Below are 17,750 nucleotides of genomic sequence, written 5' to 3'. Positions count from 1 at the left end.
TACTACTACTAGTATTATTAGTATTATTATTGCTACTATTATTATTGTTGTTATTATTGTTACTATTGTTGTTGTTTATAATTTGTACAATTAACCTTCCTGTGGTTCGACCCCGGTCTTGTCAGGTTATTTATTACTTCGACACTCCTGCACTTTGAAGAAGACATCAATCTTTTCATCGTGTCAATAACCTATGATTAGATTTGTTTTGATACCAACTGATGCAAATCCTAGCGAAACTAAATGGAATTCGCAAACCCAAGATCTACCTAATCCAAGTTTGCTGAAAATAGGATGACCTTATCACAATGGAAGACCTGCTTTAAGGCAACAAGACTATAAACCAACTGAATCACAACGCCTACACCTGGAGATGAGCAAAATGAGTATAAATTCACAACAAAGACTGGTTAATTCTTTAAAAAGTTGAAAGTTCTATCAAGAACCAAAATTGAGAACCAAAAGTTGGTAAAAATTAGAATATTATTAGGAGAAAAAAAGTGTGCTGAAAATTATTCCCAAGAGTATTTATACCCCAAGCCAAAAAACTCTAGTTTTTCTAATAGGTCATATATAAATCCAATTTAAATAATAATTAACCCAAGCTAAAACTAGCCCAAACTAATTAAAATTAATAAAATAAACAAGTCTAAAACTCAAACAAGTGTTTCCTCATAAAATAAAGAAAGTTTAATAGTCCAACTAATTTAATAAAACAAGTTTGGTCAATTCCGTATTTTGTTTACGAGCAGCAAAGCTCAACTTCAAATGGGTTATTCTCTCTCATCTTAAATAATTAAAAAGCATGCCATATATCTTTGGAAAGGCATGGAAGTCTAGTTTCCAGCCCAACTTGAATCATCATAAAATTCGACCTGTCGCTCCAGTTATGATTAAAAAAAATAACTAAAGGTCAAATAGCCCAACTTGAATCATCATAAAATTCGACTTGTCGCTCCAGTTATGATTAAAACTAACCGAATCTAGTCTTCTTCTCTCGATATTTGTGTAATGGTCTTGGGTCCACCAACAAGCCCCTCTTAAACATGAATAAGATTAATCATGGCTTACTCATCATTATTTAATATTCTTTTGAAGTCTACCTTAGCTCACATGTCTTGAAAAAGTCTAAACTTCTTTGAATCTCTTAGCTCTGAGCCTTATAACTATATCAACCAGAACCTCCAATGGATCCTATGATGCTTGGATCGCATCAAATGCTTTTGTTTCTGTAAAGTTCTTTGTGAATTGTACTTGGTTTTAACACTCTTATCCTGAAGAAACTAATATATTAACATATCATAAATGACCTGTATCATCAAAATCTTAAATTGGTATAATTGTTTTATAAAAAAGTGGTTTTTATAGGAAGTGGATCACTAGAAAGTGTATTATTTTTCAATTTTTGACATTGTTAAAGAAAATGAGTTAGAAAATATGTTTAAGTGTTTTATTATATCATAGAAAATAAATTGAAAAATAAATTTTTAATTTTTTAATTTTTTTTCAAATTTATTAAAAGAATGAGGTACCAAAACTATCGGATTAAAAAGTTGAAGGAAGATGGGATTAAAATAAAATATAGTTTCATAAATTATTTTAAATAAAAATAATAATAATCAAATATAATAGATAAAAAAATCAATAAAAAAAATAAAAGAAAAATAAATAACAACTAAAAGAATGAAGATCGAAGTTGATATGAAAATTCAATTAAATCAAATTCAAGAGAATGAAATTAAAAAAAAATTCAAAACAAAATATATAAAAATCAAAAGTTATATTAACTTTTCTTTTTCCTATAAAAAGCTAATTATTAGTGCTTATATTAATAATATAATTTTTAAGAAATAATTTAATACTGTTTTTCTATCTAAGCTTACCCTTGCAAAATATAATATCTTACATAATATAAAACAAATTTCTTAAATCATCCCTAACCTATTTAATTAGTAGCCTTAACCTATAATAACTACTAAAATTAATAAAAGACTTGGTCGAGCCTATATTTTTTTTATAACAATTCCTGCTAAGTATAATTAAAATCCACAAAACAAATAGATAATAATTCAGGAAACTATTACATTGGAATTATTCAACAAGGAATCCTTAGTCATAGTCTTAAGTAATCGTTTACTTCTTTAGTTGAAAATATTTGTATTTATATTTTTTTAATTAAAACAGTTCTTTACATGCTTAGAAAGAAATAATAAAGTTTTGTTTCTGTTTGTTTTGAAATTTTTTGAATATCTAAGGATTATTTCTTAAAATTTCTCATGATAGAATTTGTATTTCCTAGTTGTTAACATTGAAACAATTCGTGATATATTAACAAAAATATTAAATACATAATTGATTAATACACATACGAACATGTGATAAGAAAATTAATAATAAAAACTATTTAAAAAATTTAATTTTTAAAAAATATCAAATATGAACTCATCAGTTTATAAAAAATATAATAAAGCTTTATGGTTTTGTTATGAACTTGCTGATAATTTTTAATAATAAAAACACAAGGTATATAACAATATGGTGAAGTTTTATTTTTTTAGAGTTTAATATCAGTAATTATATCTAGTGTCTATTAGAATATAGGTGGTTTTAATCAAATTTAATATTCCTAAATTTCATTTGATCAGATTTAATCTCTTGAATGTTATTTTTCTTTAAATCAGTTTTAATATTTTATGTCACTATTATTGATAAATATGCGGCACATATGCTAAAATTATAAGTTGTTTTTAATATAATTGTCAAGACTCAACTAAAACTAACTTTTAAAAAAAAATATTAGATCACTTGATTAATCTAGATTAATTATTTAAATTAAAATAATATTATTTTATTTTATTTTATTTTTATCCAATATAATTTGGATCGGATTTAACTGGATCAATTAGATCATTATTACCAAACCAGTATCTCATATGGTTCCACAAAAAACTTGCCCAGGTGAAGCTCTCAATCTCAGTTTTTCAGGTCACCCCACCAGGATAGAACGAGTTAAAAAACTATAGCTCTTTTATAAAACTGGCATGTCCGAAATATCTGTACGGGAAAAGGAAAGAAGACTAAGGTTTCTATAGAATTTTGAACCTCCCTTAGCACAAAACGAAAATTAATTAATTAATTATATATACACACACATGTTGCCTTGTCTTGTATTATCATTGAATATATGTGCTATTTATTTTAAAACTTACAGTTTCAGATATAATAGTAAAAAACAAAGTTGATGATATAGTAAAAAACAAAAAACTAGACTCAATGCTAGCACTTGATTGCAGGATTGAATTATTTTTGTATGTAAATAATAATGATTAATTTCTGAAAAGGGATAAAAAGAATATAAAAAATTGATCATAACAAATCTCCAACTATGCTAATTAGAACTGAGTCATTTCATGATATCTCAACTTGGTTAATCAATTATATATTAAAACATGAAATTGAAAAAAAAATATACAAAAAAATTAAAATAGAAATGAAAAGAATAAAGATCAAAATTAAAATATAAAATAAATTTCATATTTAATTAAAAGGTGGAATTGAAAAAAAAAACCAATTTAGTAAAGGGGTCAAAAAAATAAAAGAATGAAGTTAAAAATTAACATAAAAATAAAAAATATATATATTTTAATTAAAGGGTAAAATTAAAAGGAATAATAAATTTTATAAAAAGGTAAAAAAATAAAAATAAAAAAAATAAGGACCAAATTGAAAAACTTAAAACTATCAATTTAAATTAAAGGATTACATTGAAAACCAATAAAACTTTTACAAAATGATCAAACAAAACAATTAGAAATCCAAAAAATAAGGATCAAATTAGAGAATATAATGTTTGATAAAATGAGATTCAATGATAAAGTTGAAAAAACAAGAAAGTTATATAAAAGATGTAAGACAAAAAGTTAAAAATTAAAAAAATAAAGATTGAAGTTGAAATATAAACAATCAAAATGACCAAGTCATAATTTTTAATAGAAGAGAGAAGAAAGGAGAGAAAAAAAAATATTTATTGATAACAAACCAAATCACCATGAAAAACATGCAGAAAGATATTTTTAGATGTTGGAAAGTGCCACACGTGTTGCTCCAAGGATGCAAGGGCCTCCCCCACATTTCTTCATGAGTCACACGTGCAAGTTTTTTGTTTTTTTATTTAGCTAAATAAAAAGTAACTTAAACCACTTTCTAATTATAAAACCATCATTATATTGTTAAAAGTAAACATTGTCAATGAATCTAAAATTATTCTAATTTTTCAAGGCCATTTAGATTTTGTTAGCACGAGAAAAAAAACAACTCAATTATGTTTTTATATAAAAAAAAATAATTGAATATATTTTTTTGTAATTTATTATTAAAAAAAGATTTTTTTAAAAAAATGAATAACTAAATTATAAGTCCTTACTTAACTAGGCCTAAAAACCTCGCCCATGTACTTAAGTTCTAGAGTATGGGGCATTTTTTTATAGTTAGCGGACAGCGTATCATTCCACAACAACCACTTTTGGTCATCAAAAATTGTTTTGATAGTCAAAAATTCAAGATTTAAGTTTTTTTTACCTCAAAAATCATGATTTAAACACTTTGACACCTAAAAAACATGGAAAAAAAAAATCTCATATGCTTCTAAAACTCCATTTTCAAATACAAAACGTACTTTAATCCATTTAAAAAATAAAAACCAAATTCAGGAGCTCAAGGCTCTTAATAGGCTTCTAAAACTTCATAGTCTCAATTTATTTTTTCCAGTGTCAACGAAGCTTGAAGCCATCTTCATTTTGTTTCAACACAAAAATTAAAGTTACCGGTGACCAAACAACTAAAGAGCTTTCTCTCTCCTAAAACCTCTATTTTTTTTTACAATTTTCTTTTTTCTTTGTCAACCTTTAAGGACTAAATCATGATAAAAATAAAGTTTAGCACCAAAGCGCAATAAGCCAGAATAACAAGGATTGGTTATCAACAAAATTAAAATCTGAGAGACCAAATAGTAGTTTTGCAATTTCAGTCCTTTATGTCAATTTCAGTTCCACCACTTTACTCCCTTCGTTTCTTCTGATACAGAAAAGTGGATTGGCAATAATCATCCACCTCAACATGCTTGCTCCCCAAGTAACGCCAGTAGAGCATGAGCAAACATGGTTCCAACACTTCCTCAAGATCTTCTTAGGACAAGTTTTAAGGACTGCATTTCAATCTTTTTCTCGTCGCAACAGAGGACAAAACATCAGAGAAAGTACAAGGAATCAGTATGGTGTCACTAAGGATACAGAAGAGGCTAGGTGCTAGTATTTGTGGTAATGGAAAATTGTGGCTTGATCCCAATGAGACCATTGACAACTCCATGGTAACTCTAGTATGTCTTATATCCTACTATTACATCTCTTTTTCAATTTGCTAGCTCTCTCTTTTTGATGCTGAACAAAATATTGACTGCATAAATAAATTTCATCATGCAAAAGATTTGAAGTCCTATGAGACGATGACTAGTAATGGAAGACGAAATTTGCAGGGATGAACATAAGAAAGCTCATAGAGGATGGTTTTGTTATTTTTATAAAAAAAAAATCAATCATAACCCATTTAAGATCAAGGACTAGGAAAGTGAAAGAAGCCAAGACCAAAGGGAGCCACTCAGGTTAAGAAAGGAAGGGAGAAGCCACTTTTGGATCAACCTGAGAAGAAGACATAAAATATTAAATATGCATGAAAATAAAGATTCTCGTTAGGAAGAACATTTTAGTGCAAATTATGGGTATGTTTTCATATATTTTTGCATTTACTAGTGCCTCCCCTGCAAGATATCAATTTGTTCAGCTAATGGCAGATTGGGCTTGTGTCGTAATGAAGTTAGCCGACCTTAGAGTTGGGTCATGCTTGTCTCCTAAATTAATTTCCTACCGCCAATTTTAAATTATTCTTACACAAACAGAAAATCTAAAAATTGTCAAGAATCATTATGGATTTAGAACAGTAACATTGCAGATGCTCGTTGCGTGCATCAATTGCTCCGATTAAACGTTCATTGAATAAATGTTAGCAGGCATTATTAACATTTAAAAATAGAAAAGAAAGGAAAATCAAACTCCCAACTGCTAAGGAGACTGGTATTTCCTGTGCCCAAACAAACCAAATTCAACGATAAGAAAAACTCGATGAGACAAAGCACTCTGACATTCTGCCAAAATTAAGGATATAAAGAAAAGAAAAAATGTGTAACAGAAGATACTGGCCTGGAGAGCATGACTGATGATAACATCAACTGCAGAAGAATGAGGTTCAAGTTGATGAACAGGAGAAGGCCGCAATAAATCTCCATCACCCCCCGGGGCTGATTAATTAGATTCAGGAAAATATGAGGCGATGCTTTTATATTCATCTTCGCTTCCAATTATAAACTTCATAATATCCTTTGCTCTTTTCACTTTAATCACCTTACGAGCTTAAACATACCACAATATTCATATATAACCTATTCCCTTAGTTCTAAACAGTCAAATTTGCTACCATTTGTAATCCTTAATGATTTAGGTGCTGTAAAGTGAAGTGCACGAAAAGGGAAATGTTATTTGAGCAAGAAAAAAATCCGCACATCTGACATCAAGGTAATTTTACCAAAACTAAGCTGTTGATGAGCTAAATCCAAATGTGGATGGGGAAATGCAAGTGATTTGGCTACATCCAAAACCATATCCTAAAATCTGAAAATTGAAGTATTGCAAATAGATGCGAACAAATGCTTAATAACCCCTAATAACCCCTTAGATTAATTCAGATCACTTGAGCTTCGATACGAGCTTAATTAATGTGGCACATAACACAAAACTAGTGCAACAAACATAATTATATTTCCTATAAGAACGAACAGATCAGTCGAATGAAAGAACTACCAATTGCTAGAAAGAACATCATATCCAAACACTATAAAAGGATAACTAAAGGAACCAAATTCAATCAAGCATTAGATACGTATCATCTTAGTGTAACTTACCAGATTTTGGACCAAAGTACCATGGAAATGATCTTTGGTATCACTTTTCAGAAACTGTGTACATAAATCTCAAAGACCCTACATCCAAGGAAAAATCACCCCAAACCGCCACAGCCCACTAAAACAAATGCAAGATTAAGATGTAAATATATAAAGTTAGCACATAATTTATAAAAGAGTAATAGGCCTGGCCAAATAGATGGGAAAACTAACAGATGACAAACTACTCTGAAGAAATGTTACAAAAGATTGAAAAATCTGGGGAGAAAGAGGGAAGGGAAAGCCCTTTACTCTTCCCAGATCATTTCGGTAAAACATGCGTTTGCACTTGTATTCAGAGGCCCAGTCTCAACCAACACCTCCTTTTTTTGATAAAGGTAACCATATGCTCCACTGATAGAATTTGAACTCGGAGTCACAAAAACTTTACATATCAAGTTATAAATCTATTTCAACCAATTCTTTTGTTAACATCAATTGATGAAAACAAATGCAAATCACAAAGAACTGCAGCAGCCAAAATTTAATGCAAGATGGGGAAAAAAAATACGTAGACAGTAAAAAGTTTGATATTTCAAGAACATCATCAGGTACACCGTTATTCAGGGAAAAAAAAAAAGAGAACAAATATGACATTCTCCACTAATATCAACATGAAATCTTGTATTACTGAATAATGGCTGAAACTCTGTCAAGAAAATATAAGCAGCAGGAGTTTCATGATTAAAATCTAGATTGTTGAATACCTGACAGTGGTAAACTCAGTCCCATTGGTGCAGCAGTAAGCAGAGAAGTTTCAGATACCACTACATTGCACATAGATCATGATCCAGAGTCTTCTGAATATCCAAGTTTCTCAGTGAGCAAAAACAGTGTCATTTCGTCTAGGAGGTCTATCAGGAATTGTTCCTGGCTTGAATTTTGAAGCCTCGTGCCTAGCCAACTCAGGAGGCACGGTACTGTTACTCTGGATAAGCATTTGCTTGAGATCATAAAAAACATCTGTGTCCCCGAGAGTTAAGAATGTTGTAGCTACACCTGTCTTTCCAGCTCGGCCTGTTCGTCCAATACGGTGAGTATACATTTCAATATTTCCAGGCATATCATAATTAATGACATGGGCCACATCAGGTATATCAATACCACGACCTGCAACATCTGTTGCCACAAGAACATTGTATCTTTTGGTCCTAAAACCTTCAAGGCTAATTTCCCTCTGCTCCTGGGACTTCCCACCATGCAAAGTCGTCACACGATAGCCATGCTTGTCCAAATTCTTGGCCACCATATCTGCATTCTTTTTAGTGTTAACAAAAACAATTGCAGTCTTATCTCCAAGTTCATCAAGCAATCTATGCAACCTGCTGGACTTCTCCGATTCCTTCGTCATTATCACATGTTGAGATATCAAGTCAGTGGCCTTCCCAGCAGTGCCAATAGTGACCACAACAGGGTTTCTTAAGTACTTCCTTGCAAGCCGCTCCACTGCAGGTGGCATAGTAGCACTAAACATATAAGTGGTGCGATAAATCTTTTTCTCATCAAGCTCTTCATCTTCATTTTCAGGCTTCAAATTGCTCGATGGCATTGCATCCAACACTCCCATAACCTGGGGTTCAAAACCCATATCAATCATCCTATCAGCCTCATCAAGCACAACATAATTACACTGATTCAACACAGCATAACGCCTCTCCAAACAATCAAGCAAACGACCTGGAGTAGCAATAACCACCTCACAACCTTGCCTAATCCTAAACCCTTGCTCTTCAATAGACTGCCCACCGACAATAGAAACAACTTTAATACCCAAATAATGTGCAAACTTGACAGTTTCATCCTCAATTTGTTGCGCCAACTCACGAGTAGGTGCCATAACAACTGCATAAGGCCCTTCGGCCTCATTATCCTCACTCATTGGAGGCAACCTAGAAATATAAGTCAACATAGGCAAAACAAAAGCACAAGTCTTACCTGAACCAGTCTCAGCAATCCCGATAACATCCCGTTGTTGCAATCCCAGTGGAATCGCTGCCATTTGAATAGGTGACGGCTTCTTATACCCTACCCTCTCCACTGCCTTCAACAACTCGCTAGTCAACTTACTCTCTGCCCAACTCCTCATGGGCCGCGGAATCTTGGAACCCTTATAAGAAATATTAAAATCTTCCCTAAATATCCTCCAATCTCTCTCGGTCATTTCTTCAAGCTTCTTCTCGGACCAATGCCTATCAACACGCATATCAAAAGTATCATACCTGTCAGCAGCTTCTTCCTTCAATTTTTGGGCAGCCGCATCTTCTGGATTCTTCTCTACACCTTCTTTTTTTCGAAGTTCGTCTCTAAAATCCTTCTCATTCTTTGCAGCAAGTTTTTTCTGCTCTCTCCGGTCCATTCCAGCCCTAAACCCTCGACCGAACAAAAGTTGTGCCTCATGAGGGTTTTGATACAAAATATTCATGTCTCTAGAAGTGTCTTCCGTGTTTTCCCAATCAAAAGAGAAGCGAAACTTCTCACTAGGTTTTATTACTCTCTTCTTAGGCTTTTTCGACCCTAGATATTGCTCTTTAATCGCATCCAGCTCCTTCTCTCGCTCTCTCTCCGCTAATTTATCCAGTCTGGCTTGCTCACGCGTCTTTGCTTCCTCTTCACGTTCGCGCTCTCTGTTGCGCCGCGAGGAGCGTTCGCGTTCCCGTTCTCGTTCCCGTTCCCTTTCCCTTTCCCTTTCCCTTTCCCTTTCCCGTTCCCTTTCCCTATCTCTATCTCTATCTCTCTCGATCTCGCGCTCTCTGTCTCTGTCACGCTGGTCACGGCGGTCAGAATTGGATAGAGGCTTGTCGGACTCCGAGTTGGAAGGGCGGGTTTGGGAGAGGAGGAGTTGTTGGCGTTTCTTTTGTTGTTCGATTTCTTCTTGGCGGCGTTGAAGGGCTAATTGTTCGCGTTGAGCTTTGGTCAAGAAGACAGGTTTGCTTTGCGTTTTGGAGACTCCAATGTCGTCGAATGAGCGTTTCATGGTGGCGGTGGTTGTGGTGGCGCTAGGGTTTATAAGTGGATGGAGATCTCGAGGGTTTGATTAATCGGAAAGCAGACCGTTCCTGATCGAGACGACCAGATAAAGGGCTATTTTCTGCTTATTAGCTAGGTTTTTTTTAAAATAAAAAATTGGCAAAATAATTGGTGAAAAATACATACATATAAAACACTACATTCAAACTTGAGAAGAAGAAAAACATCTGAAGGCACGCGCCTCTTTATCCACGTTACCACCAGTATCACGAAAAAACATCGAAAACGAATCCGAAGACACTAATGAAGTGAATCGCACTTGCTGTCCGAAAACGATCACTATTAATGGTGTTTTTTTTTTTTAACAAATTATGATATTTCAACAATTGTTTTTTAAAATTATGTTATTTAACCAATTTAAAAGAAAAACGTGCTGATTTTTTAATAACTTGGGCCTGGCCCAGGGCCTTGAGTAACTGGTCCAAATACGGTGGGGCTAAGACCTGGTGTCCCTAAAATTATTCTCAATTAAGGGCATTTTTATTTCTTACAGCGCAGCGTTTTGACAATGTCATGGACGATAGAAGATATTGTTTTTGTCGGTTGATATTACTAGGATTTTTATTGCACCGTATCATATATTATTCAATATATTTTTTATAATTTATAATAAATTATTTATGTATAAATATTTTTAAATTAAAATGCATGATTTTTAATTCTTGAATAATTCTATGTAAAGCTTGATAATTTATAATTAAATCAATTTGTTAATTGTCAAAAACATATAAATAAGCTTTGATCGCATAGCATAAAACTTATTGCCGAAGAATAGTTATTCGTCAGTGTGTGTGTGTTGAAACTCATTTTTTTAAGGGATTTAGAAATATTGTGTAAATTATATTTTTTTTAAATTTAATTTTTTTATAAAAATTAAATTTTTTTATGTATTTTAAATTATTTTAATGTACTGATTTTAAAAATTATTTTAAAAATATATATATTATTTTGATATATTTTAACATGAAAAATACTTTTAAAAACAATTATAACCAAACTTCCAATCAAACTACTAATAAATGCTAATCAAAACCTGGTAAGAAAAAGTTTAGTGCCCTAACACCATTTTTTTCTGCACAACAATTCTCTGTTCCTTAATTACTTTGTCCCCAAGAAAAAAAAATGCCTGTTTAAATTATAATTAATAAGCTAATAATAAATTCATTCAACTCAGCGCATATACTTGCTCCCCAAGTAACGCGTGACAGATAGCCCACACTTCTCCTCCCTTGTATATAAATGAGAAACTGAACCATTGTCTCTTCGTAGGATAAGTTAAGATTAATTTCTGTTGTCAATTCATCCAATCTATAACAATGGTGTCACTGAGGCTGCAGAAGCGGCTAGCTGCTAGTTTACTTGATTGTGGCAAGGGAAAATTGTGGCTTGATCCTAATGAGACCACTGAAATCTCCATGGCCAATTCCAGTAAGTCTTGTATTCTATCACCTTCAATTTCTTTTGTTTTACTGTAGCAATGCTAATTCTATCAAAACGGTTTCATGGAACTTCTGGGATTTACTGGTAGGATGGATGAGCTCATTTGAAAAGTAATCTGGGAAAGAATCTTCGTAAAATTATTACAATTCTTTCTTGGAAGCGTGAGTTATTAACAAGAGCGTGGCCTGTTGCAGGGATGAACATAAGGAAGCTCATAAAGGATGGTTTTATCATCCGAAAACCGATGATAACCCACTCAAGATCAAGGATTAGGAAAGTGAAAGAAGCCAGGAAAAAAGGGAGGTACTCGGGCTATGGAAAGAGGAAGGGAACGAGAGAAGCAAGGCTACCATCTAAGGTTCTGTGGATGAGGAAAATAAGAGTGTTGAGACGTTTGCTTCGAAAATATAGAGAATTTGAAAAAATTGACAAGCACATGTACAAGGAGATGTACATGAAGGTGAAAGGAAATGTTTTCAAGAACAAACGTGTGCTCATGGAAAGGATTCACAAGCTGAAGTCTGAGAAAGGAAATGACAGGTCACTTTTCGATCAATTTAGGGCCAAAAATGCTCGAAAAAGAAGGTACCAGCAAGGAGAAGAAGATAGACCCAGCTCGCTAAATAAATCTCTCTCAGGGAGGAAATTCTCAGAGTAAATTATGTAACTCTGTTCATAAATTCTGCATTTATTTTTGTTTCTCTGTGTTGTACAAGATATCAATTTGTTTCTGCTTAGACAGATTGTGCTTTTATTGTAACATTATGTTGTCTGATCCTAAATTAATTTCCTGCTTTAACTTTTAGATTTACTAGAACCATAGAATTGAAAATGGTTGTCAAGAAAATCAATTGCTCTAACAATGGCAGGTATTTAGTTTCATTTCACCAACTCTAACAAGCATGAATTTAAATCGCTGCAGAAAACCAAGAAAAAACCCTAGCTGCTAAGCAGACTGGATTTTTCTTATGGTCCATGACACCTGCGAACGTCTGGTAAACCTGTGGAGATGTCTAATTTCGATCACTTACTATAGCTTTACAAATTGTACATTTCTTGTGTAATTATAACTCTCTGTACCTTAACCACAGCAGCAGCAGAACCTTCTTATCAGTAGAATTGGATGTGTGGACATGCAAGCGAACTCAAAATACATATGAATGAAATCACATACAGAAGAATTACCATGGAAAAGGGCTTCAGCTTATAATCCAACCAATACTGTTATTTGCTAGTTTTCCATCATATACTTGGTTGTTTGATCTCCCTTTGCAATTAAAAAAACAAACTTTCTGCTACATCTCGCAGGACTAATTCAATCTAGTTTATGTTATTTCATTATATATTAAATTTGTATTTAAGGAAAGTACATAATCTTTTGTGATAGTTTATTCCTTTTATAAATAATTCAGAATCAGTTTTATTCTTGAAAGAGATATCTCAATTAAGAGCATAAAGCCCGCCAACATTCAGCAACCTAATATTGATGACAGAACTTAAAAGATCCCATCTTTAAAATCCATGAATTCCCTAGTTTCGAGACCAATTCATCTCATTGACCATTAAATTGCAAATTCTTTAAATAATACAACTTAAATATGTCAATTTTTACATTTCACTATAGTTTTGGTCATAATTAAAGCTATTGAAAGAATTTTCATTACATTAAAAATTAAACATGCATAGTTTTTTAGTGATAAATAACATGTCTTTTAATTCATCAATAATTTGTTTGTGTCAATTTTCTATTATAATTGAATATATTTATAGTGTTTAATTTAAATTTAATTCATAAATAAATTGGATTTACATGTTTGGAAGAGATAAAATTCAATTTATTTTGTTTTATATATTACTATCATGACCTTCACTTTATTTTCTTAAAGGTCTCTCAAAAAAAGAGATAGGTAGACAGGTATTTTTTGATAGTTAGTTTTAACATTAAATTAGTTCTTTTTGAAATTATTAATAAGAGAAGTTGACCACTGATTTACTTTTGTATAATTTTTTTTAGATTAGATTTTATTTGAAATTTAATTCTTAACACTCAAAATAATTCCAAATATAAAATTTCATTAAAAGATTTAAATTGAATTTAATTCAAAGGGTTCTAATCATACTATAAGATAAAAGAAACCATGTGTTTGAAATTGACTTTCAATTTTACTAGTAAATTATAAAAATAACTTTAGTTTTATTTAAATTAGCTGAATTATTGTTTTAGTTATTTTTTAGTTATTATTAGGTCTTTTAGAAACATTAAAGTATTTATTTAAATTTAAGATCATTGAATTTTATTATTTACTAGATTTATCCATATTCAATAGGTAAATCCTATTAGACTTACGATTTTTTTAATATAAATTGTATTTTGTAGAGATTTTTTTGAAAAAAGATTATTTTTAATTTAAAAAATCAAAATTTTTGCTATCTTTTATGTGGTTGGGTGATTTTCATACTAAGTTATTGAGTGAAATTATAAATTCTTTAAAGAATTTATCAACTTTATTGTGATCTTATACTACTTGTTTACATATCTATATAGGCATGGAGTAGAAGTGATCATTATATATAATTTTAGTTCTCCAATATATATTCTTAATAGGTCAAATTGTAAATCATTCAAATATGATTTTAGCATATTTTGAGAGGTTTTCATAATGAAAGGATTTTTGAAAACTTTATTTTTAAAAACTTTAACATCTCAATCTAAATTTTAATTTAGCATCTTAAAGTTCTTGTATGTCTTTCATAAACCTTTTGTTTTTCTCAAGATAGAGATCTAATAATAATTGATTGCCTCAATAAATTAGTTTTTAATTATAAAAATTATATGTCTTAAGAAAACCATTATAGTAGTAAAGTTGAATTTGACTTTGCAAATACAAAGATAAAGAAAGTCTTGTTTTTGTTTCAAGTTTATTTGTTTGCTTTACTCGGTTTATTTCCCTAAAGTTTTGACTTCGTAGATATAGAAATAAAAAAAAAAATAACACTTGTTTTTTCAATTCATGTTATCTAAACCCCCTCTCAACTAAATTTGTTATTGCCATGGAGTTTTGGCCACCTCACCTATAATGTCATTATATATTCAAGCTTCTTTTTTTTTATATTATCACCATAATTCTAAACCAACTCTTAAAATATAATGTTTACATATTTAGAGGTTTATTTTAGTTGGTAAGCGGGGTTTATTCTTATATTATCATCTATGCTTTAAGTTCTAAAGGTATCTCAAAAAGCATTTTTATATAAATGTATTAGTCTTTATATGAATAACTTGTTTAAAACTACAATTAAAAATAAAAATTAGATTTAATAAGTATAAATTAACCCAAAACTACCATTATTATCAAAACTAAAAGGAAAATCAATATCAAGTCTTGCAAAAAGAATATATGTGAAATAGTTTGCCTCTAATACAAGTGAATTAGGATGTTTTTGCTTTGACAACATTGTTTACATCTCTTTTTGCCTTTCTTGTCTCATTTTTTTCTTTTCTTTTTTTCTTAGTAAATTATTTTCTTTTATAATTCCTATTGGTTTTCTCTCATTTTTTTAATCCCTTTAGTTTAAATATTTTTCTCTTTGGAGGATTTGATTTTTGCTTGTTTAATTGTTATGGTTCTAGTGTTTAATTGTTTATAAATGATGGTCAATAAAACAAGATGGTGATGAGTAAAAAAAAGATTGTTAATAATAAGGGCATTGTTTTATTGTTGAAAGGTTTTATTGTTGAAAGGTTTTATTGTTGGTTAATGAAAGTATTTTTTTTATGATAGTTATATTTATGCCTTCAATAATAATGTCCAAAAAAAATGAGGTTGATTGATTATCAGTCTAATATATTGGTAGATCATTATTTCTTGATTTTCTCATGATTGTTATAAAAGGAGAGGTTCACATGTTTGATTTTGTTGGTTATTTATTAGAGAAATTTTCTTTAGAGGGTTACTTGGGTCCAAGGGTAAGCTCTTAATAGCACTAGTATTATAATGATTTTATTTATAAAATGATAACCAATACCACCATCTAAAATTCTTAAAACAATATTTATAACATCATCTCCTATAATATGACAATATTTATTTTTTAAAAAAAAATATTTTTACTAATGTCATCAAGAGTTCACCACTCTCACAAAAATATAGTCATCTAGAAGCTTGTACCTACTTTTTACTCTAACCTAAAAGTCATGTCTTACTATTTCACGAGACAAATATATATTATCTTTTCTTTAAAAGTCCAACTAATTCTTCCCTTACTATAAAGATAATAACCATGAAATTCAATTCACAATATTTTCATATTCATCCTAGTTAATATTGTATCATTAGATATGAAATAACCTAATATATCAACATATACTTAGCTAAATTATTTGCATTAATATCATTTATTGGAGAGATCTATAATGGACTTGCACACAAGAATGAGCACCCTTTAATCCAAAAACCTAAACTAATAGGTTATGGATTCATTTTATATATAGGTATTTTTTTATTTTTTTTTCAATATAGAATATTTACCACTCATACATATACCAACACTATTTTAAGTGAAAGAGGGGGGAATTAGATTTTATTGAATTTTGGGTACAAATAGGCCAAATGGATTGGTATTTGAGTGGGCAATATCTTAGCTTGTAGTGAATTTGGTGGTTGGTTGGTAGTAGATTAGGATGATGGATTAAGATCTTGGTGATTTTCTCAATAGGTTAATGGTGGTTTTGTATACTGATATAAGCCTTGGATTTCTTTCTTTCTTTCTTGGATGTGGAGTAGATGGTGGCAATAGCTTGATGGCATTGATTAGCATGGTGGAGGTGAGGGATGGTGCTAAGAATGTCCAGAGGATTTCGCTGTAGGAGGCGTATGCATGCAAATGGATTGATTATCATGGATTTCAAAGAGACAGGTTGACAAAGTGTATACAAACTTTGTCTAAATATTATACTAGGGATTTGAGTTAAACTTTCTTGAAAAAAGTACCGATAAATTCACTTTTAAAAAATAAATGACTTCTATGATTTTTTATTTTTTATTTTAGAAACAATAAGATCACTTTAATAATTTATCTTCTAAGTTCATATTTAATTATGATACCTATATTATTCTCCATATATATATATATATATCATTTAAGTGGTTTTTACTCTTTCATTTATTTTATTTTGCTTCAAAAACTTTTTATAGAAATTTTTAAACAATTGTTTTTCACTTGTAAATTATTTTATTATTGCAATCAAATTTTCTTATATTACCATTATTGTAAACTTTAAAAAAAAAGTTAGTTATGAATATAAAATTGAAAACAAGTATAATTCTAAATTTTTTATTTTAAGAGCGTAAATATCAAATTTTTACATATATTGTTTGGATATTTTAACAGATTGAATTTATATTTTTTTTAAAGATAAAATTTATTTTATTTATTTTTATATTATCTTTATTTCTTCATTTTATTATTTCAAATTTCTCTAAAAAAATAGAGGTAGTGAATATTTTAAAAAGCTAGTTTTAACATTTTTTTTTCTTTAATGTAGTAAATTGGATAGGTTAGTCTCTAATTTATTTTTGTACCATTTAAAATTTAATTTCTGATACTTAAAATGATTGCCAACATATAAAATTTTATTTAATATTTTTATTTAATTTAATTTAGAGCATTTCAAACAGCCTATTGAAAAAGATGTAGTTCTGACAAACAAGTTACTTCTATGAGCTTAGTCTTTTTCTCCTATTGCTTTGGTCTGGGGCTTGTTGCCCCAACCAGGCAGCTAGGATTTCCATGGTCATGGAGGTCCCTTTTTTTTTTTTTTTGGGGAGTCTGCCCCATGTTATTTGTATATTCCTTCTTTATTTTTTTTTAATACATTTTTACCTTAACCCCACAAAAAAAAAAAAAAACCTTCTTCTATGTATCAAAAACTCAGCATTTTTGGAAAAACAATAAAAGAAAAATAACTTGTTCAAAAAAATAGTTCTTTTGAAATCTGAAATTGAATCTATATTAAATGGATAAAGGAGAACTAATTTTGGAGTTGATTTGCGATGTTTCTTGCTTAGAAACAGATTTCGAATAGCTTCGAAAGCACTGATTTGTTAGAAAGGCTCAAAGATTAAGGAAAAAATGAATTTGAGGAGCTTCTTGGACCTCATAAACAAAGTCTTGACAACGATTGTTCAAGTATTGATCTATACAAAGAGCCCTAAGTTTTTTTGTTTTTTTTTTT

General features: G+C 30.3%; 2 protein-coding genes across 3 annotated transcripts; one reads left to right on the top strand and one right to left on the bottom strand.

The window, feature by feature from the left end:
* Positions 1 to 7,556: 7,556 nt before the first annotated feature.
* Positions 7,557 to 10,372, bottom strand: LOC105133341 (DEAD-box ATP-dependent RNA helicase 21-like). 2 transcript variants are annotated; one of them, XM_011037295.1, is made up of 2 exons: positions 9,771 to 10,372; positions 7,557 to 9,734 (listed from the first exon to the last, which is right to left on the bottom strand). In XM_011037295.1, the coding sequence occupies exons 1-2, from the start codon at positions 10,020 to 10,022 to the stop codon at positions 7,866 to 7,868; spliced, it is 2,121 nt and encodes a 706-aa protein (XP_011035597.1). In that variant the 5' UTR covers positions 10,023 to 10,372; the 3' UTR covers positions 7,557 to 7,865. The 2 variants fall into 2 exon arrangements, with proteins under 2 accessions (XP_011035597.1, XP_011035596.1); XM_011037294.1 differs by having other exon boundaries at positions 7,557 to 10,372.
* Positions 10,373 to 11,328: 956 nt separating this feature from the next.
* Positions 11,329 to 12,297, top strand: LOC105133342 (60S ribosomal protein L19-1-like). Its single transcript, XM_011037296.1, has 2 exons — positions 11,329 to 11,503; positions 11,710 to 12,297. The coding sequence occupies exons 1-2, from the start codon at positions 11,392 to 11,394 to the stop codon at positions 12,171 to 12,173; spliced, it is 576 nt and encodes a 191-aa protein (XP_011035598.1). The 5' UTR covers positions 11,329 to 11,391; the 3' UTR covers positions 12,174 to 12,297.
* Positions 12,298 to 17,750: the final 5,453 nt, after the last annotated feature.

Source organism: Populus euphratica, unplaced genomic scaffold (assembly GCF_000495115.2).
Source record: "Populus euphratica unplaced genomic scaffold, PopEup_1.0 scaffold114.1, whole genome shotgun sequence".
Classification (NCBI taxonomy): domain Eukaryota; kingdom Viridiplantae; phylum Streptophyta; class Magnoliopsida; order Malpighiales; family Salicaceae; genus Populus; species Populus euphratica.
This window is presented reverse-complemented; position numbering and strand designations above follow the sequence as displayed.

What these genes read in the sequence shown, in the direction of transcription:
- LOC105133341 (XM_011037294.1), bottom strand. Translation starts at nt 10,022, where the DNA reads ATGAAACGCTCATTCGACGACATTGGAGTCTCCAAAACGCAAAGCAAA.
- LOC105133342 (XM_011037296.1), top strand. Translation starts at nt 11,392, where the DNA reads ATGGTGTCACTGAGGCTGCAGAAGCGGCTAGCTGCTAGTTTACTTGAT. An exon ending in AATCTCCATGGCCAATTCCA is followed by an intron (nt 11,504 to 11,709) that starts GTAAGTCTTGTA and finishes GGCCTGTTGCAG; the next exon opens with GGATGAACATAAGGAAGCTC.